The sequence below is a fragment of the Moschus berezovskii genome, chromosome 13, assembly GCF_049115385.1.
Source record: "Moschus berezovskii isolate FMDL1 chromosome 13, NW_MosBer_1.0, whole genome shotgun sequence".
NCBI lineage: Eukaryota > Metazoa > Chordata > Mammalia > Artiodactyla > Moschidae > Moschus > Moschus berezovskii.
This window is the reverse complement of record NC_142472.1, coordinates 74,742,922-74,770,231: the sequence shown is the minus strand read 5'-3', so window position 1 is coordinate 74,770,231 and position 27,310 is coordinate 74,742,922. Positions and strand designations below refer to the sequence as shown.

Below are 27,310 nucleotides of genomic sequence, written 5' to 3'. Positions count from 1 at the left end.
GATGCATGTGTTTCTTTTTAAAAAATGGTATCATGTTATTTCTGGGCTTCATTTCCAGGTAATATGTCTTGTAAGTATAGTATATTTTGAAATTAAAGTTTTACCATCTTTTATCTTTTCCCAGAGTCAACATCGTGGAATGCTCTGTGTCATGAGAGTGTCACCTACATTACCAAGACTTAAAATTGATTTTATCTTTAGTCTCCTAAGTAAATATGCTACTGGCATAAGGTACACCCTGGACACATATTTGCATCACAAGCACCAACTTGAGGCCACCAATGAAGACGATGATGATACTAACCAGTCTGTATCTTCCATTGAAGATGACTTTGTCACTGCTTTTGAGCACTTAGAGGAGGAAGAGACTTCAAAGCCATATAATGATGGTTTGTTCTTCACTAGATTTTTTTTCTTGAAATAGAGAATCAAGGTTTAAAGTTCAGTTTTAAAAGTTTTAAGACAGACTTGTTCAGTTGAAATTTATTTTGAAATTTGATCAAATTTAAGCATTGATCCCTTTTTTTTTTCTGATTGAAGAATTAACTTTCTTCTGTCTTTTAAGGTCATTGTTACCTGGTTTTTATTTTTGTTCTTTCTTTTATTAGGTTGTATTGTTCAGACACTGTTTCCCTTATTAGTTTAACTGTTAGGAAAATGCCTAAGTTCCGACTTGAGTTAGCTGGCAGGGTCACCTAAATATTAGTATTTCTAACATGCGACATCGTGCTAGATATTCTATAGACCAGGTATTCCTAGATGTGGGGTAGAATGAGAATATTTTAGTAATGGGTAAACTCCAATACTTTGGCCACCTGATGCGAAGAGTTGACTCATTGGAAAAGACCCTGATGCTGGGAAAGGTTGAGGGCAGGAGGAGAAGGGGACGACAGAGGATGAGGTGGTTGGATGGCATCACCGACTCAATGGACATGGGTTTGGGTGGACTCCAGGAGTTGGTGATGGACAGGGAGGCCTGGCGTGCTGTGGTTCATGGGGTAGCAAAGAGTTGGACATAACTGAGTGACGGAACTGAACTGAATACTTGCTGTTAAGTATATCTTGAGATGAATCTGTTAATTCAGTGGTCCCGAACCTTTTTGGCACCAGGAACTGGTTTCATGAAAGACAATTTTCCCATGGAACTGGGGCAGGAAGGGGATGGTTTCGGGATGATTCAAGTGCACTACATTTATTGTGCATGTTATTTCTAGTATTACTACATCAACTGCACCTCAGATCATCAGGCATCGCATCCTGGAGGTTGGGGATCCCTGTGTTAAAACAGAATGGTATAGAAGATATTTATAGTACAAATGACTATTTCATGCTTCAAGTCTACTTATTCTCATTGATTTATATCAATTAAAAAATTCTTTTCAAGAATAATCACTTTATTCTTTTCCTCTAGGATTAAACATAATTGCACTAAGGAGCCAGTGTGATGCTGCTTCACAGACTATTTCTGGTCACCATTTGGATACCCATGATTTCAGGGTTCTGGTTGGCTCTGAGCAGCAGAAGTCATTGGCTAAACCTTCAGCTTCTTTAATAAACATTCTGGGACATAAAAAGGTGCCTCCAGTGAGAACTTCAGTCACGACATCAGTCTCTGAACCATGGGTCCAGAGGAGTTTCTATAGGTCCTTTGCTACTTCAGAGAAAGGTAGTGATGCCCAGAAACCATTGTTCTCCTCTTCTCCTGCCTACTCGTCTGAATCAGAGTGCTCAAGTCCAAGTCCTGTTATTTTCTTGGATGAAGAAGGTTATCAAAAAAGTTTGAAAGCAAAACTTGAGTTACCTAAAATTCCTGTGACGAAAGATGATATTGAGGATTCAGACTCAGAAGTTAGTGAGTTTTTCGATAGTTTTGATCAGTTTGATGAACTAGAACAAACTTTAGAGACTGCTTGTCCGTTTCTAAAAGATCTTGCCGTAGGGAAGCCATCGCAGAAGAAGGGGCACAAACATGAAAAATTGTGCTCTGTAACCACTACTATGAATCCTCAAAAATTCAAGTTTGATCGGCCAGCTCTCCCAGCTAACGTTAGGAAGCCAACACCTCGTAAACCAGAATCCCCTTATAGTAACCTGTGTGATGCCCCAGATTCTCCCCGCCCCGTGAAGGCCTCAGGGGAAGACAGTGGTTTATTTAGTCCTATTCGATCCTCTGCTTTCAGTCCTCTTGGAGGCTGTACTCCAGCTGAATGCTTTTGCCAAACAGATATTGGTAGAGATCGGAGTCATGAAAATCCTGACTATTATACCTATGAAGATTATGCAAATAGCCTTTCCTGTGAAGTTCTGGGCTCAATTCTTCATAGCCAACATACTAATGCAACATCCAACACTGATAGTATTAAAAAGGGAGAAAATAAAATGGTAGCTCTTCAGCATGGAAGCCTTGATCAAAAAAGTAAATCTAAAAATAAATCCCTAATGATTGATAGCATTCAGAAGTTTGCAGCAGATCTCGTGGAAAAAAGTTTTGGCAGTGCATTTAAAGACTTACAGAAAGGGGTCTCTTCATGTACCAGTGCCTTGTGCCAGTTAGCCATCAAATTGACGTCATCTGTTTTTCAAATGGCATTTAATGAACTGAGAAGGCAGCGTGCTTTTTCACTGAAAGAACGAGCCATTAGTGGCCTGGCTAGTTTTTTGGTGAGTGAGGCATTCTCAAATGCTTTAAAAGATCTACAGTATGTAAAGAAACAGATCTTCACTAACACTGTCACTAGATTTGCTGCAGATCTTGCCGAAGAGCTTGTTTTTGAAGGCATCATGGAAGTGTGTCAGTTCTCGTATCCTCCGACACCTGCATCTCTGCAGGGTCGGTCATTTCACTTTGAAGACAGAGTGGTGAAGTCCTATGCAAGAGATCTGTCTGAATCTGTAATACAGGAAGCGTTCATTGAGCTGTCTCAAGTTGATGTTACCTTTACCACAAAGGCAGCAGTTAGTGTTTCCCCAGATAACATCAAGTTCGTGAGCACAGAAGATGTAGTGCCAGCGACACAGACTTCTGTGTGTTCCCCTACTTCTAACAGTCAAACAGTTACGGTGACAAAACCAGTGCAAGAGTATAAAAAGGAATACACAGTGCAGCAGGCCTTGTTCTGTACTTCAGGAATTGTTACTTCAATACCAGTGCCCTTGGCAGGAAGTGCCCTTCTCCCATACCGTATTTCTTCTAGTATGTATCAGACAAAGTCTCTTCCATCATGTGGTGATAGTCATTTGAATGGTGGTCCTACTCCAGCAGGTGTTGCCACAAAAAACAAAGAAGAGGAGCTAGCTTGTCTCAGGAATATTTGTTTACCTTCAGACCACAACCCTGGTAGCCAGAATGAGGTGAAACCAACTAGTGATGTTGTTGAAACAAAAAGCTCTTCAAAGTTAACAAATGATCCTGCCATTATTAGCGATTTTTCTTCCGCAATGGTGCAAACGATAGTAAATGAAACTATAGAGTCAGTGACATCTTCCAAAGTTGCAAAAACAGAAGAACACACAGATTGTTTAGCTCAAACAGGAAAGGGAAAAACCCCTTCTTTCTACTGGGATCAAGCGACTCTGCCACAGAGTGAGGCTAGCAAGAAGGACGTGCTCGCTGATGGGTTATCTGAATCTACCATCAGACGCTCCACAGGGGAAAGCAAGTCAGTGACCCTCAGTGCGGGTGAGAATGCCCTGCCTGTTCCTGCAGACGAGTCACAGTTGACTTTGGAAGAGTTCCCCAAGTTTCCTGAAGCTCAAGCTCATTTAACTCACTGTTCACTTTCAGAAGGAAAGGATTGTGTTTCAGAAGGTAAAGGTTCTGTGGCTCCTGGATTTTCTTTGGAGGCACTACCACCTTGTCCAGTGGCAGCGGGCCAGAAACCCGATCTGAAGGAAATTGCTAAGGACAAATCTGTGAAAAAGCAGAATTTGCATAAATCAGCCCTTGAGCCCTTGGCTTTTGGGCAGGAAATCTCTTTTCCCCATTCACATGCTTTCTCATCCACAGTGCTCACCTGTGCAGATGGTTTGCACGTGGAAGATAAACAGAAAATGAGAGACGGGAACATAATACCTGACACCCCTCCGTCAACTCCTCTGGTTCCATCCCAGGCTCCTTCTGAGTGGGATATCAAGAAGTTAACCAAAAAGCTTAAGGGGGAGTTAGCAAAAGAGTTTGCACCGGCCACACCACCGTCCACACCTCACAACTCGTCTGTAAGCAGTTTGTCTGAAAATGAACAAAATGCAATAGAAAAAGAAGAGTTCATGTTGAAGCTCATGCGGTCTCTCTCAGAAGAAGTTGAAAGTAGTGAAGGCGAAGAGCAGCCAGAGGTTGATGTGAAGTTGGAGCCAGTGGGGAAGAAAGTTCAGTTTGCAGACGCGTTAGCGACACACATCGTTTCTCTTGCAACTGAAATGGCGGCTTCCCATTTGGATAATAAAGTGATTCAAGAAGCCAGAGTGAAAAGCCCTTGCTTAAATGTACAGAGTCAAAGAAGCCTATCACCTGCTTTTTTAAGTTGCTCAGATGAAAGCTTACAAGCATTATGCAGTTTTGCAGGTGATATGGCAGCAGAAGTCATTACAGAAGCTGAAAAAATAGCAAACATTAGGAGCTGTATGTCTTTCCGGAGGAAGAGGAACAGTTTTGTTGATGGTGACCAGGATTATAGATCAGAAGAGAAGTTGGATGTCGAGGCTGTAGCACACCTGGGAGGAGTAGATTCGTTTACTCTTCCTTTGCCACCAAGTTCTTGTCTGTCAGGTCTAACGTGCAAGTATCCCAGCTGTGAAAGTGTGACAGATGAGTATGCAGGTCACATTATCCAAATACTAAAACAGGAAGGTGGCAACAGTGAGTTAATTATGGACCAGTACGCCAACAGACTTGCCTATCGGTCTGTTAAGTCAGGATTGCACGAAGCAGCTAAAACAGCCAAAGTGAAGTGCAGCTCCAAAATATTCCCTGTGCAGAGCTCACAGGTGAAAACCAACGATGAACTGTTGCTGTTTTTAAATAAAGAACACCAGCACAAAGCAGATAAAAAAAGACAAAGTAGAAGTGATGGAAGTTACGTTCATAAAAACCAGACTTGTGAATGGACACGAGATACGTGCAGAAATGAGTGCTTGGAACTACATAGTTTTTCAACCTCTCTTGCTCACAGCATCACAAGAGATGTTACAGAAGAGCTGATGGCATCGACAGGTGGCTTGCCAAAATCCTTAATGGATTCTTGCCTTTGTGAAAAAAACGCATGTGACGAAGATACTGAGACTCATGTAGGGCCAGAGTTTCCCAAGTCTCTTCAGCCTTCTTCACAGAATCACAGATTTTCTCAGAGTACAGCCAGCTTGAGTGGGTGTGGCTATGGAGAGACTGTCATTCAAGCTATAGAGCAGTATGCTAACAAAGTCGTGGGTGACACTTTAGAGCTGGGTTTAGGATCTGCCATCTTCCACATGTCTGAAGCCACAAAAGCAGTTGATAGGATCACTTACGCAGAAAAGCTGTCACCTCTGGTGGGTCAGGCTTGCCGATACTGTGACCGTAAAGAGCTCCATGACTGCACTGGAAATTCGTCTCCTCACTTTCCCAGACCGGATTCGCTTGCTGGCAGTAAGCCAGTTTCTCATTCACAGCTTAGCAACTTCTATCAGAAATCTAGGATTTTTCATCTTGATGTCCCTCAGATTCACGTTGATCTTGATAAGAAGACAGTGCTTGCTGAGAAGATAGTTGCTGAAGCGATTGAAAAGGCAGAGAGAGAGCTGAGCAGTACCAGCCAGGCAGCCGACAGTGGGATCGGACAGGAAGGCGTCAGCTTTGCTGAAAGCCTCAGCACAGAGATACTGACATCAGCAGTGGTCAGTGCTGGACAGGCCATCAGCAGGTAAGGGTCTGATTTCTTTTGGGTTTTGCAACAAAGAGTTGGCTTGATTATTTATGTCTTAGAAAGATGTGATTCTTTTTAATCCTAAATGAACAAAAAGAAATACTCCCTACTATATTTGCATATCGTTGATATCCTACCTGTTACTTTTCATAGACACTGTCTCATTATCCCCCAGCAGCCCTTTGGGGGAAGGAAGGTATGAGCCATTTCCTCAATTGGAAGGTGAGGCTTAGAGTAGATAGTCACCTTGCCCAAGTTTACACCGCTGTAGAGTAGGTAAGGTTGAATCAAGGAAACAGCTGGAGAAGTTCATACAGCAAATACGGAGTATCACCATATTAATGTACTACTCTGAGATTATGTTTTTATTTCTATTCACAAAGGTAAGTTTTCTTACAAAGAGCATAATTGAACGTGCCAGGCTTCTCTGTCCGTGGGATTTCCCAGGCAAGAATACTGAAGTGGGTTGCCATTTCCTTCTCCAGAGGGTCTTACCCACCCAGAACACAGAACACAGGGTTCTGTGTTGCAGGTGGATTTTGACCAGTTGAGCCACGAGGGAAGCCCCATAAAGAAAGCAAGCGTTCTCTAAATAGCTCACTCTTGCCACCACTCCTCTTGATAAGCCGCCGTCTAAGGGACAGTTCTCTGTGATAGTCCTGCAGTGTTCTGTGTTTCAGAGACCGTGCCTTGTGCTCAGTGATTCTAACAGCTTAGTTCAGATGTTCACTTTTAGCCGCCTCTCTCCCTGGGAAAACATCAGAACTGACTTGTGTTATCAGTTTGTAGGATTATTTTTGTTAGTCTCATGGAAGAAGAAAATTTCTTGAGTTGAGAAGGAATTTCATTGAGCCACATGGTAACCCAGGATATTTTAGTAGCTTTTGTCAATGCCATGACAAGCACTGTCTCTTTTCTTGGCCATCTTAAGATATGGAGATGCAGAGAGCTAGTGCTCGGGGTGGCGGTGGGCAGCAGCAGGCGGGGGTGGTGTGCAGTTTAGAAGAGGTAGCAGGAAGCAGCTCTGGCAAAGTGACATTTGAACAGCGAGCCAAATGTGAAGAGACAATAAGCTGAGTGAGAATCAGGGAGATGGGGTTCCTAGCCAAGGTTAGTGGGACTGCGTGTTGGGGAAACAGCAGAGGCTTGTGTGGCTAAGGTGGGTGAGCCAGGGGCCCAGTGGAGGTCATGAGAGGTTATCATACCAGATGCATGTTAAAAGGGTTTGGACTCTTACTTTGATTGATGAGAAGCCACTGGGAGGTTTTGATCAGAAGACTAACACTTCCCCTCTTCATGTTTGAAAATATGGGGCAAGATTGGGGTATGGCGTTAAGAGACAGAAACTACTATGTGTAAAATAAGCAACAAGGATAAATTGTATAGCATTGGGAGAAAAATATAAGCCATTATTTTGTAATAACTTTAAATGGCATATATCCTCAAACATACTGAATCACTATGTTATAAATCTGAAACTAATAATACAATGTGCATTAGCTGTACTTCAACGAAAAGTTAAAACATCACTTTAAACTGTTAGTCAAGAATAAAATGTAGAAGGGGCATACACAGTAATTGAACAGCAAATGGAATTTCTTGTGAAGATAGAATAAAACTATAATGTAAATGTTTTTTTCGTTGAGGAAAAAAATGAGAGGGATTATGATCCATGCTCAGAATCTTGAAGAGATTTGGCTAGTCTGACTGTAGCCTCGACTGACAGTCTAGAATTCCTTGAACTAATTTTTTTTGTTCTTAAAACCAGAAAAGGGGTAATTTTGGGTATAAATAAAAATACTGTTACTGTTTTACAAAGCAGTTGTGGCAGACTTAGGAACTTGTGCTCCTTCATAGTGTCCCAGTTGAAAATATGAACTGCTTTAAAGAGAATTTAAATAAATGATGTGCTTGGGATGGACCCATAATAGATGAACAAAGTAGGTTAGGGATATCAGTGGGTATCTCAATTAATTTTGAAATTAATAAGCTCTCCTGCCAAGTCTCTTTTATTAGCAGACCCAAACAAAGGGTTAGAGACCACTGGTCTAACTCTGAAGGTCCCATTTCTTGTTTTTGTCGTCGTTATCATCAAGTGGATATTCCTGTTAATAATACAGTTCAGAACCTGATGCTTTTGGACTTATTTTCTTTCTTTCTTTTTTCAGTCCAAAAGAAACAGAAGACTTTCAGTCAGCTGAGTCTCTTGGTAGCCAGCAGATGCATCTCAGTATTGGTGAGGACAGTACTGGGAGCTGGTCCAATTTAAGTTTCGAAGATGAACACCAGGATGAAAGCAGTAGTTTTCACCATCTAAGTGAAAGGTAACTATGATTTTACATGTAATTGCATAGTTTAGGTACTTGGACTCCTCAGAAATTTATATTGAATTTGATTTTAAAATTCTGAATTTGTAAACCTAACCAGTATTATCAAAGTGTATTTTGTTACCACATTATTTCTAATGGTTTGGCATTTATTAAATATTAGCTGGACTGATTTTCTTTGTGCCAATAATTGAAAAATATGTCATACATTTGATTTTATATGCTTCATGCTATACTTGGCCTTCTCTTGAACTTTTGAGAAAAAAATTGTCTTTCTCACTTTAAAGGACAGGAAAAAGAATAATTATCTGTAAAAGGCATCAAAATGGTCCTGTAATTTTCTTGATATTACAGTATTATTTTTCTAGGGGAAGGATTCCTTATTTGTCCATTCAGGAACACTGTAACTTGAGCAGTTATACTTGAATGACTGAAAATATGTAAACTCATTACAAAAATACAGTATAACAGAAGGTGCTTCATGTATCATTCTCTCAGTTAACCTTGTTCCTAAAACCAGTTTTAGAATGATACAATTTTATTGATCAGTTTTATTATGATACAATTTAGAATGATCAGTTTCATTATGATACAATTATTTCTTTTATTTGTAATGCTGTACAGACCTTCCTGAGTAACCTATAAAATGTTACAAAATCTTTATTCACATTAAGTGATACTTGGAAATAGTAAACACTGACCATAGCTGAGCCTAGGGAGAGGAGGGGGTTTTGGGCACTTGTAGAAAGGACCCTGTGGAGCTTCTGCAGAACAGGCCCTTGGAATGGACTTAACCAGGAAGGGGAAGGAAGAGGGGATGAGGAAGCAGAAGGAAAGGAAATGTCTTTTCAGCTGTTAGAACACATCATCTCAGAGTACTTGGTTTGATGCTTGGATGAACCAGTGAGTGTTAATATTTTTATATTTTTATTGTCATAGTTTTTAAAATGTGACACAAGCCACCAATATTTTACAAAATTTAAATCCAAAAAAGGCAGTCTTTAAAATTGCTAGTAGGAAGTGGGGTAGTATCACAGATTATCATTTGGCCCTCTCCATAGCTTTAGAATGTTTACAGTTAAATTCTCTCACTTTGAGAAACAGGCTTCTAGAATTTCAGTGGAGCTGACATTGTTGCTTATGAAATCCTGGTGTTGAAGTGGGAAAATTTAGAGGCTGCTGCTGCTGCTAAGTCACTTCAGTCGTGTCCGACTCTGTATGACCCCATAGACGGAAGCCCACCAGGCTCCCCCGTCCCTGGGATTCTCCAGGCAAGAGCACTGGAGTGGGTTGCCATTTCCCTCTCCAATGTGTGAAAGTGAAAAGTGAAAGTGAAGTCGCTCAGTCGTGTCCAACCCTTAGCGACCCCACGGACTGCAGCCTACTCGGCTCCTCTATCCATGGGATTTTCCAGGCAAGAGTACTGGAGTGGCTTGCCATTGCCTTCTCCGAACTTAGAGGCTAGTGGCCATAAAAGGACTGTAGCTGGTTGAACGACTCAATATGGAATGCTGTCCAATATGATGAAAAGAAGGGAAGTGCCTGCCAGGGTCAGCCTTTGGTTCTTCCTCTTTAGCATTATTTTATTGGTGGTGTAGAGCACGCATTATTTGTGAGTGACTCAAAACAGAGATGAAAAGGTAATCCTGTTAACAGAACCAGGGTTCAGAAAGACCAAATCAGGCTGAGGCTAAACCAGTTGTGTTTAATGTGAATAAATATCTTTAGGTTTGGAAAATTAATTACTTGAATGGGAAAAACCTGACCTGATAGCATTTTGTCTAGGAAAAAATACAACAACTGTGGTTTAATTGACCATAGAATTAATAGGAACTAATGATACTGTATGTCATTGGCAGTCCCCAGATTCTGCATGCTTGATAAGTGCCTCAGATGATTTTAAAGCAGGTGTTTCAGAGACCACACTTAAAGATACATGACTTTAGTGTAGAAATGGGTAAAAATTTTAATTTTGTAATTTTTTTCTGTGCTTAGATAATCATTCTATTAATAGAGGTAAATATGGTGTTTGAGATCATTAATTTTCTGTCTTTTTGGCTCACAGCTGTCTAACCATTCTGTATTTCCATACTTTCTCGTTTTTGGTTTGTCTGTCCCCAGACTATGTAGGCAAAACTGGTTGGTTTCATGGTTTTACACTAGAGCTATATTTGTTTGAATGTAATGTTGAAAAGACACTGATCAGTTTTAATTTTTATTCTGTAATGCATTACAGTTTGTGACAGTTGGATAGTGCTAATATGTACGTGTTAATTATTGAGATAGCCTGGAAACTCTTTAGAACTTTTAAATAATCAGCCCTTTTTGGTAACCGTATCAACATTTACTGATGCATAAAAGATGATTTTATGTTAATTCATTTTTAGAACCCAAATTTTATATTCTGTAAATATTTTTTATAATTGTCTAGCCTACTATGGGAAAATACAGCTGCTTATCACTGCAAACTAATGTGCTTACTAATTATTTTAATGATAAGAATTTTTAAAAATTGCATGTTTAGATTTTAATCTGAAAAACTGAGTTTAGTTTTGTTTCCGAACACAGTCGCTCTTTGTGTTGTGTCGCTTTGCCGCACTTGAAGAATGTAGTTGCTTTCTTCTTTTGATTAGGTAGTGTAAGAAGGTATCGGTGGGGTGTTAGTGACTGGCTGATCTGCCAAGTGTAACGCTTGATTAGACCTTGGCTATGCAATATTCTGAAGAAAATGTATATTATTTGCCACCTGCTGAATTATTCATAATGTATGAAATGAAGGTAATTGACATAATAATGAGTTAAAATCAGAAGATGTCTTTTCTCCCTGTAGTTAGACGAGGTCTTTTTGGGAATATGTTTCAGTGTCTTCCTTCTCATCCTTTCCCCATCCTCCTTCCCCACCCTGGCCGTCACTGTGTGCACTTTCTAAAGACTCAGGGAAAAAAAAAGACTGGAGAGAATGTTAACCTGTGTAAACTTTATCCAAACTGAAGAGCATTGGCTTTTTACAAATTATGTCCTAAGTTTTGCCATAGACGTTAATTTCATTGTGAAAACTTTTCGTTCTTCCATTCATTTACTGTCCTAAAAGTCACTGTCTGAATCTGTAAAATAAATATAAATTTAGAATAATTTTCATGGACTGCTGAGGACAAGTAAGAAAACTCCCTAATCTCTGAAGCTGTCGAACACCTCATGTAGTAGCAACAATGGTCTTCACATAACTCCATGGATGCTGCGCCCACTGAGGCAGCTTCAGAACATCCTCAGTTATCAGTGATGGACGCCATACCAAGGAAAACCAGGGTTGTTTTTACCATTCATTTTCTAGTTCAGCTCTGTTCTTTTCTTCCTCTGGCAGTAATGGTAACAGCAGTAGCTGGAGCAGTCTTGGTTTAGAAGGAGATTTGTATGAGGACAATTTATCCTTTCCAACATCAGACAGGTTGGTCCAGTCCAGAAATCTAAACACTGATGAGTCTTTCACCACTAATGCATGATATCGTATTCTTAAAAGAATGTGGGTTAGAGTGCCAACATGTATCAGCCTGCTTTTCGCCTATATTTGAATGATTCTGCTTGATAAATTTACATCTAATGAAAATATTCAACTCTGCTAAGATACGACTGACACCTAATTGCAAAATGTGTTACTTTTATGCATGTGTTGCACTGCTTGCTATTTTTCATTCTACCAATTACTGTTTCATTAAAAAGAGCTTGCTTCCTACAGGATTTCTGTTGTTTTGTTTTGTTTTTCTTGTTTCTGTATATAGTTTCATTTCACTTGTAAGAAAAATATAGGAAAAAATGTGTTTTTAACTGTTAAAAATATACAAATGGCATCAACCGAAGCACTAATAAATAATTATTCATGGCATTCTGTGATATTCAAATGCTGTGTTATCTAAAACCAAATTTGCATATTTTGGCTTTAAATTATTTTAAGTTTTATTGTGTAATTACTTGACACTCTGTATCTCATGGTCAGGTAGAAATTCTGGTACTGATAACTTCCCTTTAGGCATCATTGGCACTTGAGATTTTAACATGAAATGGTGTGAGAAGCAAAGCTTCCTTTTTATTGTCATTTCTCCCCCTTTTAAATGTCATATGTCATATTGTAACATTCATATTTTGGTCACATTTTAAGAATTGGCTTTAATACCATTATTAATTAAAGCTTTTTTTTTTTAACTGCTTCTTTTGCTTCATTTGGTAAGTGATGGGCCAGATGATGATGAAGAAGAGCATCAGACTGATGTAGAAGGTAACTGGCTGTTTGTTTGTTTGTTAAAGTGTTTGCCTGTTTTTTGTATAAGGTTCTTTAGGAAGGTCTTTAATATTTGTGCATTTTCATCAAATAGGCACTGTATTATTGCTGAGTTATCAGTGTTTTTACATTACAAAACAAATTTTTATTGTTTTGTTTAAATTCATTAATTTATTTGCTATTTTACTAGACTTGGAACATTCAAGCAATACAAACATACCCAAAAAAAGACATTTATAAAAACCTATATGGAGCCCTGTCAGATGGGAAATACTAACTGAAGACTTAATAATAATAGAAAAAAATCATTTTATAATTCCATAATGTTTTTTTTTCCCCTTCCCATTTGGTTATTAATGTCTTTTGAGATCCCTTCAACACAATATTACTCATTTAAACTACTCAGTGTAACTTGAAATTATTTATTAGGACAAACGTTGACTTATTTTTAAATTGTTTTCCATTAAAATTACAGAAGTTTGCAATTGGAGTAGACCCAGGAAAAGTTCTTGTCTACATTTCTTATTACACAGATAATAAAGGAATTGAAAAATGAAGAAATATTCCAAATCAGGCTATTCTTGAACTAATCTATCCAGTGTCAGATCTTTTGCTGAGCAGCTTGTGTTATTTGATTGTAAAACTAAAAGGAGGGGTACTCATCAGTGTAAAGACCGAACTACTTTAAAAGAAGTATTCAGTTATTTGAGGGAGAAATTTATAATAGTCTCTTCATATAATTATTTTGTTTAAAATATAAAACTTTTATGAGATGTAATTATTATAATTATCACATATAAATTTGTTTTCCTTTCAAACTAGTTATTTCTAGAATTAGTGTTTGATGTTAATCTTATAAAAATCAATAAATAAAGATATTTTTAAATGAATTCTCCCTTCCATTAATTCCAGTCTTACACTCACACATATATTTGAAGAAAATACTCATTTCTTCCTTTAATGATCATGGTTCCAAATATGTAAGTACTAGAGTTATGGACTGTGATTTGTAATTCTTAATTAAATATATTAGAATGTCTTAAGCGAATCTCAAAAACTTCTCATGTTAAACTGAGTTTTCATTATGTTTAGATGGGTGTTGAGTTTTTTCCCCAAAATCTTATTTTCCCTTATTTCTGAAAATACCAGTAATGTCTTCTATAGAGTGGCATGTAAGAATATTCATGTTTAGACATTAGTTTTTGAACCAGTGATTCTTTAATCATCTCTTTTAGAAATAGGCAAACAGAAAATTGCAGGAATAAATTTATAAAAATGTACTTTCCACCTGGGTTTCCAGTTAGTTTTATTACCAATTGTATTTTTTTGTTTAGAAAGGTCATGTATCAGTTTTGAGTCCAAATCCTCAGACCTAAGATTGTTATTATTTTAGTTCTAAAACCACTCCTGAGTAGCCATTTTTCATATAGGGTTTCTGGAAGTAAGTTTTTTTTCTCATCAGATATAAAGTTGGGGTGAAAAGGGAAAGTAAATGTGAAAGTCATTCAGCCATGTCCGATTGTTGGAGACCGCATGGATTATACAGTCCATGGAATTCTCCAGGCTCGAATAGTGAAGTGGGTAGCCTTTCTTCTCCAGTATTTTTAGAGTTTTTGTTAGACTATTTGTTTATACTTAGTTGCTCAGTCGTGTTTAACTCTTTGCGGCCCCATGAACTGTTGCCCACTAGGCTCCTCTGTCCATGGGATTCTCCAGGCAACAATACTGGAGTGGGTTCCTTGCCCTCCTCTGGGGATCTTCTCAACCCAGGGATCGAACCCAGGTTTCCCACATTGCAGACAGATTCTTTACCATCTGAGCCAGCAAGGGAAGAATATTTGCTTTATTTTTTGCTGACTAAAAACAATTCAGAATTATGGAAATCCTGAGGCAACAAGCTTTATTTATTTATTTTTGTTTGTAGTTGTAGGATGTCAGTTCTTTCTCTTTTCACTAGAGTTGAATGACCTCTCTTAGAGATCACTGTTAGGCAACCAGACACCCTGAACTGAAAAATCAAGTGGTACAGAGAACCTTTCAATACCATGACCTCTGCAGAATTTATAGAATGGCCCAAAGACTATGGTACTGTTGTGTGCCAGATCCATTTTTGATTGAGAATCAGAGTGTGGAAAGGAGGGAAATGATAATACATTTAAGAGAATAGCATGAACCAATTTTTTTAATGAAAAATCTTATAGGTCAGTTCAGTTCAGTCGCTCAGTCATGTCTGACTCTTTGCAACCCCATGAATCACAGCACGCCAGGCCTCCCTGGCCATCACCAACTCCCGGAGTTCACTCAAACTCATGTCCATCAAGTCGGTGATGCCATCCAGCCATCTCATTCTCTGTCGTCCCCTCTCCTCCTGCCCCCAATCCCTCCCAGCATCAGAGTCTTTTCCAGTGAGTCAACTTGTCGCGTGAGGTGGCCAAAGTATTGGAGTTTCAGCTTTACCATCAGTCCTTCCAATGAACACCCAGGACTGATCTCCTTTAGGATGGACTGGTTGGATCTCCTTGCAGTCCAAGGGACTCTCGAGAGTCTTCTCCAGCACCACAGTTCAGAAGCATCAGTTCTTCGGCGATCAGCTTTCTTCACAGTCCAACCCTCACATCCATACATGACCACTGGAAAAACCATAGCCTTGACTAGACGGACCTTTGTTGGCAAAGTAATGTCTCTGCTTTTTAATATGCTGTCTAGGTTGGTCATAACTTTCCTTCGAAGGAGTAAGCGTCTTTTAATTTCATGGCTGCAGTCAGCATCCACAGTGATTTTGGAGCCCCCAAAATAAAGTCTGACACTGTTTCCACTGTTTCTCCATCTATTTCCCATGAAGTAGGAACCCTAAAAATTAGTAGTGGTCTAAAATGCCCTGCCAACTGTAAAAAAAATTAGGGACATTCACCAGCAAATGTCCATTACTGGTGCAGATTGGTGCAGTGTCTGCCCGCATGCTCCCCTGCCTGCCTCTTGTGGGGGAGGCCTGGGCCTCAGCACTGCTGGTTGCCCAGCCACCACTAAGCAGTGGTATTCAACACAGGATGTTGGTTTAGTTTTATAGTCAACAGAGGTTCATCTTTTTTTATGTTGAAAACATTTTTTATAAAAAAATAAAAACAACTTGAGAACAGTGTCTTTTAAGAGTGTACCAGAAAAGTCCCTGGTTTGGTTTTCTGGATGTAAGTGGTTGCATATGACTTTTCTTCCCCCTACCCCCATATTTTGCCTGAAAAGTGAAGTGATTAAGAGCATGGAGCCAGATTGCCAATGTTAATATCCTGACTCAGCTGTGTCCCAGCTGTGAGACTCTTGGTCTGTCTCTACCCCTTATCCCTCACCTGTAAAATGGGTTGATAGCGGTTCCCTCCTCCTAGGGTGCTTGTGAGGGGTGAGGGAGTTGGTGTGTCTAAAGAGCTTAGAACAGCACTTAGGCTGTAATATGTATGATCTGAGTATTCACTCCTGCTGCTGTTCCTCTTAGTTCAGAAAGCTTTCTGAAAGTCCATTTAATATATTTATTTGTGTTTTGATTGTAATTGTAGCATTTTAGTTTTATTTGCTATACCTGTGGATTTTGACATAAATTATGGCATTTGTGAATTGCCAGTTGAATTCAGTGCCTCAGAATAGAGTTTTACATTGTGCTGTCACAGATGATCAAGCTATTTCTTTATTTTAGCATTATTTTTCCCTTTCAGAGTAATTTTTTAGTTGGTGTTATGGTGCAGTTAAGAAAAGATTATTTTTTTGGAAAATTTCTTGGAATCTTAAGAAATGGAAAATGCTTGTATATCCTTAGAAACCAGAGTACTGAGAGTTGAATTGATGAATTTCACTGCATATTGCTTTAAAATTTAAATTTTAGGTTTGGATCAAGATGGAAAGACTCTGCTAATTACAAATATTGACATGGAGCCATGCACGGTAGACCCCCAGCTAAGGATTATTCTTCAGTGGCTCGTTGCTTCTGAGGCAGAAGTTGCAGAACTTTATTTTCATGACTCTTCGAAAAAGGAGTTTATGCAAGTACGTATCTATCTTGTTGGGTGGGTGTGAGGGCACAGTGTATGCTGCTCTGTGTCACACAGTTGATCTGATAAGATGCCCACTGATAGCAAGTGGGCAGATGCCTGGGCATTAGAGTCCAGTGCTTGGGCTCAGATATCAGCTCTGCCGCGCTCTCGCAGTGTGACCTTGGGCAGGTTCACTAGTAGCAGTCTTATCTGGGCTGTGGAAATGAGCATAGAATTTACCTGGCAGAGGTTTGTGAGGATTAAATATAACACTGTTAAAACGTGCTTAATCCAGTGCCTGGCACATCCCAAGTCCTCAAAGCTGGGTGTCTTTAATAAGTATTTCATGTGCTCATATGAAAAGATTGAGTTATTCTTTGTACTTAATTGATGTATATTTATGCCTAGTAATGAGTATGTCTCTTCTGTTAATCCAGTGTCATTAGTATGAGTAGCTAGCATAAGCAGAAGCCAGTAAAAGTTTATAAAAATTTAATAAGGGACAATAGTTCACTTTGAGCATTTAGTAGGGTTCTGATAATAAAACATTCAGATTAGGTGCATTAGTAGAATATTTTTATTGATAATTTACTGTGTACCAGTTACGTTATTAGCCAAAATTTTTAGTTTGCAGCCTTAAGGTTTTTGTCCAGGGCTTTTCTTTATCAGAACTTTCATTTAATCTTACTATATTAATGTAGAGTTGTTCGAAGAATAACCAATATAAAATAATTAATAATAACAAAAAAAGAATTGTCAAGTTCCTCTTGATTTCCAGTTCAGAATTTACAAAAATATTATTGAAAGAAGTATGTGAAAAAGATATATTAAAAAATTGGTTTTTGTATTTTGTTGTTTTTATTTAGACTTCTTGAATTTTTCCAGCATAGATTTCTGTTTAGAGGCAGAGGGAGAAAATAAGACAGAAGGGGGATGTTCAGGAAATGAAATGTCAAGGGGAAAGAATGGGTAGGGAAAGTATTAGAACTGACTATATGGAGGGAAGCATTTTCAAGTCGTTTAGTCTTGGATAAATTGAAGGCTAAGGAAGGCCTTAGGCAGAGCTGAGTGTGATGGTGCTGAGGTAAGGGAACCGCATCCTCATATAACCTAAGAAAACTTTCTTGCAGTTCCTCAAAAAGTCAAACACAGCATTATTATATAACCCAGCAATTCTCCACCTAGGTCTGTACCCACGAGGAATGAACACATATGTCCAAGGTAGTGTTATTTGAAATAGGCCACAAGTGGAAACATCCTAAATGTCCATTAACTGGTTAATAAAACGTGGTCTGTCCATGCAGTGGAATATTGTCTATCAGTGAAAAGGAATAAAGTAGAGACACGCTATCCCCTGGAGGTGGAGGACCCTTGAAGTCACTATGCTAAGTGAAAGGAGCCAGGTCACAGAAGGCCATATATTTTGTGATTCCATTAAAATGAAATGGCCAAAATAGGCAAATCTATAAACTGAAAGTAGATTAGTGATTGCCTCGAGTTGACAGGGTTGGGAGGAATGGGCAGTGGTTATAAACAGGTAGGAGTTTTTTTTGGTAATAAAGGTATGCTAATGTTGTTTGTGGTGATGTTGCATTCAACTCTGTGAATACACTAAAAACCATTGGCTGGTCTATTTTAAATGGGTGAATTGTGTTGTATGTGAATTATATAACAGTAAAGCTATTTTTGAAAAGGTTAAGCATATTTATATTACAAACAATTAGTTTTGATAGAACTAAATAGGAAAAAATCTGAGTTGAAGACATGTTCAGATTGGTGATGACAGTTTATTTAAACCTGTATTTTTATACTTAAAAAAATGAGGTATAATTGATATATAACACCATATTAGTTTCAGGTGAACAACATAATGATATTTGTACATACTACAAAATGATTGTCACAGTATTTAATATTTATATTTTTTCTGAAACATGAACACATCTTATGTGTTTCTGTTGAGCCTGGAGTGCGTATTCCATTGGAGAAAGCCACACTGTCCGTTGTGGAAGGAAAATCCACATCCTTTTATTAAGCTTGACATTGTGTTTATTATTTTATGTTCCTGGTTGAGGGTGTGGCAGATGTATTTAGTTCAGAGTTTCCTGTAGAGATGCAGCCTCTCCACTCCCACACAGACACTATGCTGGGTGAGGTTTGTGGGGTTCTGGCTCCCGCAATCCCAAAGTGTCACTCTGTGGAGGAAAGTATAAAAGCCAGGAAGGAAGAATGTTTAATTTGTGTAAAGAGTGGTGGTTTAGTACCTTGTTATAACTGGGAAACAGTATTTTGCTGCAAACAGCAGTTTCATCTGGTGTTATAAATAAAAATGAAAACTTTATTGTTAAAAAATTGCTTTTGGTTAATGTTTGGCTTATCTTCCTTTTTTACTAGCTTTCAAAACGGCTACAGGAAAAAGGCTGGAGGGTGGGAGACCTCCTGCAGGCTGTGCTTAAATACTATGAGGTGATGGAGAAGACATCCAGTGAGGAGAGATGCAAGTCCCTGTTTGACTGGCTCTTGGAAAATGCATAGAACAAACTCCAAACAAGTGTATTTTATTATTTGTTTTGGGAGAGGAAGAAACAGATAAAGATGCATAGGGTAAAATTTGAGTAGTGAATATTAACATTTAAAGTGAATTGGGAGGAAAGTAAATAGCTATTAAGTGTGTTGTGTCATCATATGGTGTATATAGTTCATACTTTAGTAATCTGTCAAATATTATCTTCATTTATTCTTCTGTACACATGTGCAGTGTGTTAAGTAAGACCCTAAGAACATGTATTTGAAGGAAGGACTGACTGTGAGACTTTCAGGAACATTGACTGACGGCATTCTTTTCACATCCAAATAGTGCTGCTAGAAATTGCACTGAGCTGGCTGAAGGTGCGTTCCAGGGATAAAGTTATAGTTTTGCTCCTTTTCAAGCAAATGGTTTCCTGTTAATAACAAATCTGACATCGAAAAAACAGCATTGAGGCTAATTTATTTCTCTGACATCTTTTTCTATTTTTAAGGGTCAGTTTTATTTTCATGGTTCAACTATTGGTGTTTTTTTGAATCCCCCAAGTTATTTAATTTCTTATAAACAGTAGTTTAGGTTTCTATAAATACTATAAATGATAGTTTCCCCAGCCTTTCATTAAATGATCTTATTTGCTAATGTTGCCAATTGTTCTGGCATGAAAGTGAGTGAAAGAGAGAGAGTGTGTGTGTATATGTGTGTGTGTGTGTGTGTGTGTAGGAGAACTTTAGCCTTGCTAGTGGTGGGTATCCTCTTTTATTTTACTCTTCTGGTTACAAACCCACTGTTAACATTAAAAAGGTGCTTTAAAATAAAATGTCTATAAAGATTGTGCAGTAAGAATTTTTCTTTTTGACGATTTTGAGTCCCCAACTTACTCTTTAAATGAAAATAAAGGTGCAAAACATATTGAAATTTTAAAACTTAATATTCATTTGGAAATGCATTTAGAGAAGCCCAATAATTGTTTTCTCTGTTGGGATTTTGAAAAAATCCTTTAGCAAGGATTTTTAAATTAAAACTCCACTTTAGCAGAGATAAGCTTTTTCTAGAAAAAATGGGACCCTCCCACCAACCCCTTCCCCAGTAAAATGTATCTGTACTATTTTGTAAAGTCCTCTGATACAGTCTTTCTGGGCTCTGCATTTTGTACCACTTGTCTTTAGGAACTGTGAGTTGACTTGAATAGAGGACCGGGATTGTGGTTTGTATGAGGGTATGTGCGTGTGAATTTTTGGTTCTTCCATTGGCAGATTTTTAATTGAGAGGAAATAAATTTTTTGTTGGAGGCTTTTGGTTTTGCTCTCACTTTTTCTTTTTTTCCTGAGAACTGACTCTTATGGAAGCTGCACAAAGTATTGAGGACAGTAGCACCTGCCAGGGGACAAGGAACAGGGCACTTGCATTGATTTGAATTATAGTTATGGCAGAGAAATCATTGCTTTTAAAGAAAAATGCCAAAATCTATTTACATGTTTTGAGGTTACACTTACAGAAGCTTCTATTTTTCTCAATTTAAGATGAAGAAATAGAGCAGGCCTTAAAAATAAATTTTCCTAAAGTTTCTTTGGGTATTTTTTAAGGTTGGAGAAATGTAGGAAATGTATGTAAGCAGAATTGATTCTGTCTTTAGCGTCTTAGAATTTGATCTGCAGCAGCACTGGACTAGGTTCTTAATTGTTAGGAAGCAGGTTGTTATAACATAGATTTTAATTGATTATTAAGCTTAGGTTGAATTTTTACAAGTGTATAGCTATCAAATTGTGTTTGGTATCTTTAGTGTATGTACAGGTGTTATTAACAGCAAAACTGAGTTCTGAATTTCTTTTAAGCTAAAGTGACAGTATATTAGTTCTGTAAAACTCTGTACTTGAAAATGTTGATTTCCTGTCCCTTGGACTGCAAGGAGATCCAATCAGTTCATTCTAAAGAAGATGAATCCTGGGTGTTCATTGGAGGGACTGATGCTAAAGCTGAAACTCCAATACTTTGGCCACCTCATGCGAACAGTTGACTTGCTGGAAAAGACTCTGGTGCTGGGAAAGATTGGGGGCAGGAGGAGAAGGGGATGACAGAGAGTGAGATGGCTGGATGGCATCACCGACTCGATGGACATGAGTTTGAGTGAACTCCGGGAGTTGGTGATGGACAGGGAGGCCTGGCGTGCTGTGATTCATGGGGTCGCAGAGAGTTGGACATGACTGAGCGACTGAACTGAACTGAACTGAAGGTTTTCCTTCTGTCTTTGTTTTTGTTCATTTTCTGGAGCTGTGCTGGATTCTGAGTTCCCTGTTCAGCCACTGAGGCCCAACAGACCAGTCCTTGTACACTAGCGTGTATAGTACTGATCACAGTGGAGCTCCACACATACTGGTTCAGTGCAGGGATTTAGAGAAAAATGTTAAATGTTGGCAAATGTGAAAAGAAGCGGGAGTTAAGCTTCTTTATATATAGAGAGAACATTGGAGTTTAGAACAGTATCTTTTAATCAAGAACAGTCTAAACTTACTTTGTTTAAAGGCACTTTGTGATTTTTCCAAAGATGTAGATCTATTTGGTTGCTTAGCCTGCAGAACAGATCTATTTGTTGAGGACGACTGTCTTATTTTGTTAGAAATCTATTTGATGTAATTTTATTATGATACTGTAATATTGCCATTCTGCATACTTCGGCCCTTATGAAATATCATGTCTTATTCAGAAATGTTAAAGTTGTGATGTGCTTTGGGTTGAATTTTCTATCAGTTTCAGAACCATTGGAGAACTGTGAAAAAAAAGTGAAGGAGGCCTTGGATGGGGTTTTTAGAACATTGTTTCAGATGGAACTTCTTTTTCCAAGCCAAGTCTAAAATCCATTTATATTTAGGGTATTAACTCATTTTGATTTTGATCTATTTCCTGATTTTCACAAAAGGAATGATTCATTTATAAATCACAGAAGAAAATTACAGTATCTATGGGATGGTTTAACACAGTTTAATGGTTTAATGGAGTTTTAAAATCTTTGAGAACATTTACTCAGTGAATATATGTGATAACATCTTCATAGTTTGACAACCATTCCATTTACCCTTTTAGATATTTGATATGAATTAATTCAACTCATAATACTTTCATTTTGCTTAAAGGTTTTATTTTGCTGATAGAATTTAGTTACTTATTAAATGCACCAGTTATAAAGTAAAAGATGGTTTACCCACATGGTTTTGATATCACGCACATTCCCCAGATGCAGTGTTTAACCTTAACTCATCACCAGGGTCTAGACTCAGATTAGTAAATATTACTCTCTCACAATTAAAATGATCAGTTTCCCATCAGTCTGTTGCTTTAAATTTTGTTTTTTTCAAGGGAAACTTTCCATAGAATTAAGAAAAATAATGCATCCGTATTCAGGGTGTAGGGAAAATCCTTTCCATTTCAAACTCTGTCCACCCGTCACCAGCACAGGAGAAGTAGAGTTTCCGTGGGAATTACGAAGCTGTGCTCAAGTGAAATGCGCTTTTTCTCACTCTTGTTTGAGGCCCTGCATACATTGACTTACTCACCGAATTCCTGCTCTGGAGATGCAGATGCAGTGTTGGTCACACTTGTCACTTTATTTATTTATTTTTTTTCTACCATCCGTGTACATTCCTTTCACAGGGGTAGAATCATAGGTCTCGAAGTTCATTGTTTTGTTTTTTGTTGTAATGTTTGAACACTATTTAATATCAAGTTTTAATATTGCTTGATTTGCTACCTTTTGTTACTTGTGCAGTGTTGATAGTAATAATTCACATTCTTGTTTAATATACCAGCTATAGAGCAAAATCAGCTTTGAATAATTATAGCTGTTCATTTGACTGTGCTGAATTATTCCATTAAGATCTTGTATAACAGTAACTTTTTTCTTTTGCTTTTTCAGTAATTTAATATGTTCATTTACCAAAATATGAACTTCAGGATGCACTAAAATTTTGTTTTTGCAGTGGCTCAAAAATAAACATTTCAGAAATTACTTTTGTAATAATTTGCAATCAATTGTTCTTTTATTTTTTCCAGTTGTTTAAGTCTGTGATCTTTCTCTCCCAATTAATAATTTCCCAATAAACTTAAAAGATGCCTGACTTTGGTTTTCAATCTGTAGTATCTTGTTAACACACTCAGTACTGAACTAAAACAAAAGCATAGAAGGCACATCAAACAACCTCTGTGTGTCTCACGTGATTTTAAAGAAGAGTGGAAGCTAGAATATTTTTAATTGGACACTGAATCCTAAGTTCTTATTCGAGTGCCTCTGAATGCTGACAGGATGACTTGACAGGCTGTTTGCCTTTCGGATTTTAGTGCAAAGTAGAATATTGTGATTGCCTTGAATATAAGTGTGTTAGGGAATTCTCCAGCCTGGACTGAGCACTTCTTCCATAGGATATAGAGAGTAGACCTTTGTCATGCTCTATAGCATCAGGCACTTCAAAGCTAGGTGCTTGATTATTTATTACTAATGGAATTTGACTTTAAGTGTCTTTAGCCTTGGAATTAGTGATTTTCTAGCTTTTTATGAACGTTTCAAAATGTTAGGAAATAATGATCACATATAATGGCTTGGGTATGAGTACATCTCAGGAACCAAGAAAACAAAATGCTCTGAAACTATAAGATTCTTTTGACTGTAATTTCAAAGAGGAAAACGATTTCAAAAGGAATGGAACCTTGTGACAAATGACATTTGAATAACTTTGCAGCATCATTTATTTACAGCAGAAACAGTAAAGAGTATAGGAAGCTGCATTTTGGGAGTGCAGTGGTGTTTGCGTCTTTTTCTCTTTTCTTTGACATCTGTGTTTTAGCTGGGGTAAGGAGGGAGGGTGAGAGACAAGTCTTGAAGAATTACCTCACATTTAAAGTATGAAAGAAGGAAGAGCCACATATCCCAGGATGAAGATACTGTTGGTGCTATTATGCAAAGAGGGTAGGAGTAAAAACCTCAGAGCCTTTAGCAGCATCATTTGCAGCAGACACAAGAGTTCAGGAAGGCTGCCCCTTGGGAGTGGAGTGGTGGTTGTAAAATGTTCTCTGTCCTTTAGTTTTGTAATCACCTCACTCTCATTTTACTTTTGTGCTCTGGAGCAAGAAGGGTAATATTTTAGATTGGAAAGAGATGAAAAGAGACATTTCAAGAGGACTGAAGCTTCCAATTTGACATTTTAGGTCTTTCTCTCCCTGCCTTTCCCCGTCCCCCACCCCAAGTCATTTTTTAAACAGACACTTTGATTTCTTAGTTTAGAGCAAGGGATTAAAACTGGACTCCTGTGTGCTGGATTCAGCCCACTGTTAAGCTTCTGCTTTGGTCCGATGTGAGATCTGATTTTTTAAATAATTGCCAACACTTAAACATAAGGAGATTTCACAAATAGGTTTTGCATTTCAGCGTCTCTTGCAGCGTTGGATGCCCTGGAGTTCTGATTGGGGGCTTCCCAGGTGGTGCTAGTGGCAAAGAAATCTGCCTGCCAGTGCACAAGATGCGAGAAACACTGGTTCACTTCCTGGGTCAGGAAGGCCCCCTGGAGGAGGGCTTGGCAACCCACTCCAGTATTCCTGCCTGGAGAACCGCATGGACAGAGGAATCGGGTGGGCTACAGTCCATTGGCTCACAGAGAGTTGGAACAGTCGGCTGAAGCGACTTTGCATGCACGCACGCATGCACTGACTGGACTCCCGTGTGGCAGCAGTTTGACGAGCTGCATAATGGTTGCTCCTGTAGTCCAGCCTTGTGTTTCTCTTGGCCTGTGGCATGGCATGTTTCACTTTCCTCAGTTGTATTGCCTGCTGGGGCCCTATGGGTGTTTGAGATGCAAACTGACTTACAGCAGATGAGTTACTTGCTGTGTTTAGAAAATCTGAATGATTCTCTAGCAGCTCTTTGCTTCTCTAGGATTGTGCAGAGATGGGAAGGAGAGTCTAGAAGTTACAGACTTGGTGAGTGTTGCTCTGGAACAGGGAACAGATCCTAATTAAGAGCATGTAGAGACGAAAGAAGGGAAAGCCAGCCTGGGTTTACCAAGAGCAGATTCAGTTTACATTTCCTTTTTCAACAGAACTATCCGGCGGGCATGATGGAATACCAGAGATATAGTATCTATTTTAATGAGGCGTTTTATATGGAGAAAGGAATGACAAATTGTGGCTTCCTGACTTTTTGAGAAGGCACAACAGTTGGGTTAGCAGTCTACTCAACAGTTGTGCACTGAAAGAAAATAACTTCAAAGTGCTGGTTAACTATCAAATCTAGAAATTCATATTTTTCTAAGCTATTTTTCAAGAGTGATCATAAAAATTAAGGTAATTTCCAATAGACTGAAAGAGTTTATGTTTACCTCTGCTGAGAAGAAAAACTACTGAAGTGGATACTATTTTCCTAGGAAGGAAATTGAACTCTAAAGAAACAGGGTTCAGTTCAGTTCAGTCACTCTGTCATGTCCGATTCTTTGCGACCCTATGAATCACAGCACGCCAGGCCTCCCTGTCCATCACCAACTCCCGGAGTTCACTCAAACTCATGTCCATCGAGCCAGTAATGCCATCCAGCCATCTCATTCTCTGTCGTCCCCTTCTCCTCCTGCCCCCAATCCCTCCCGGCATCAGAGTCTTTTTCCAGTGAGTCAACTCTTCTCATGAGGTGGCCAAACTATTGGAGTTTCAGCTTTAGCATCAGTCCTTCCAATGAACACCCGGGACTGATCTCTTTTAGAATGGGCTGGTTGGATCTCCTTGCAGTCCAAGGGACTCTCAAGAGCCTTCTCCAGCACCACAGTTCAAAAGCATCAATTCTTCGGCGATCAGCTTTCTTCACAGTCCAACTCTCACATCCATATATGACCACGGGAAAAACCATAGCCTTGACTAGACGAACCTTTGTTGGCAAAGTAATGTCTGATTTTTAATATGCAGAGACATTAGGTTGGTCATCGGAGAAGGCAATGGCACCCCACTCCAGTACTCTTGCCTGGAAAATCCCGTGGACAGAGGAGCCTGGTGAGCTGTAGTCCATGGGGTCGCTAAGAGTCGGACACGACTGAGCGACTTCACTTTCACTTTTCACTTTCATGCATTGGAGAAGGAAATGGCAACCCACTCCAGTGTTCTTGCCTGGAGAATCCCAGGGACGGGGAAGCCTGGTGGGCTGCCGTCTATGGGGTCGCACAGAGTCGGACATGACTGAAGCAACTTAGCAGTAGCAGGTTGGTCATAACTTTCCTTCCAAGGAGTAAATGTCTTTTAATTTCATGGCTGCAATCAGCATCTGCAGTGATTTTGGAGCCCCCCCAAAATAAAGTCTGACACTGTTTCCACTGTTTTTCCATTTCCCATGACTTGATGGGACCAGATGCCATGATCTTAGTTTTCTGAAGCTTGAGCTTCAAGCCAACTTTGTCACTCTCCTGGTTAGCAACATTAAAAAAAAATAGTTAAAATAGGAAATGAAAGGAGCCACCCAATGCAACACTTCACATAATAATCCTATTTACCATTATGGCAAGCATTCCATGTCATTGAATTCAGACATCAATCTTGTTATGATTCCTATTCTTCCTGTGTGAAAACTCAGGCTCAGAGAGGTTGAAATTTTTTAAAGCAGGCATAGTGGTGATGCCCTGCTCTCCCAGGCGCCAGAGCCTAAGTTCTCATCACACTACATTGTTTCACCATAGTTAAAAACCGAAATACAAAAACATGACGAAACCACCTGTAAGAACACAGGTTGTTGCTAAATTGTCTCTTGACTCCTTTGTGACCGTAGACTAGCTCACCAGCCTCCTCTGTCCATGGGGTGCATTTGCATCTGTCTATATTATCTATTGATATCTATTGATACTTGTCTATCTGTCTGTATCTATCAATACCTATTTATCTTCTATTGAGAAAGATTTATTTTAAAGCATTAGTCACATGATTGTGAAGGCTGGTAAATCCAAAATCTGCTGAGCGGGCAGCAGGCTGGAGACCCAGGGAAGAGTTGATGTTGTAGCTCCAGTCCAGAGGCAGTCTGCTGGAAGAATTCCCTCTTTTAGGGGGAGGGGACTTCAGTCTGTTTTCTCGTAAGATCTTCAACTGGCTGGATGAGGCCCACCCACACAATGGAGTGACATCTGCTTTACTCAAAATCTACTGATTTGAATGTTCATCTCATTAGAAAGAATTCCTTTTCAGGTAAATATATCTGCACTCTGGACGTGTTTGACCAAATACCTGGCCCTGTGGCCTAGCCAAACTGAAGCATTTTT

At 38.9% G+C, this 27,310-nt stretch overlaps 1 protein-coding gene across 2 annotated transcripts in view; it reads left to right on the top strand.

Annotated features, from left to right (window-relative positions):
• Positions 1 to 23,152, top strand: part of AKAP11 (A-kinase anchoring protein 11) — a 50,009-nt gene extending 26,857 nt beyond the window's left edge. The window contains exons 6-12 of one of the 2 annotated variants that reach the window (XM_055426037.2): positions 125 to 389; positions 1,412 to 5,894; positions 8,066 to 8,221; positions 11,586 to 11,669; positions 12,448 to 12,494; positions 16,369 to 16,529; positions 18,911 to 23,152. In XM_055426037.2, coding sequence (XP_055282012.2) covers positions 125 to 389; positions 1,412 to 5,894; positions 8,066 to 8,221; positions 11,586 to 11,669; positions 12,448 to 12,494; positions 16,369 to 16,529; positions 18,911 to 19,051 — 5,337 coding nt within the window. In that variant the 3' untranslated portion in view covers positions 19,052 to 23,152. The remainder of the gene's footprint in view (positions 1 to 124; positions 390 to 1,411; positions 5,895 to 8,065; positions 8,222 to 11,585; positions 11,670 to 12,447; positions 12,495 to 16,368; positions 16,530 to 18,910) is intronic. The other variant, XM_055426038.2, reaches the window with a different exon arrangement.
• The last annotated feature ends 4,158 nt before the right edge of the window (positions 23,153 to 27,310 follow it).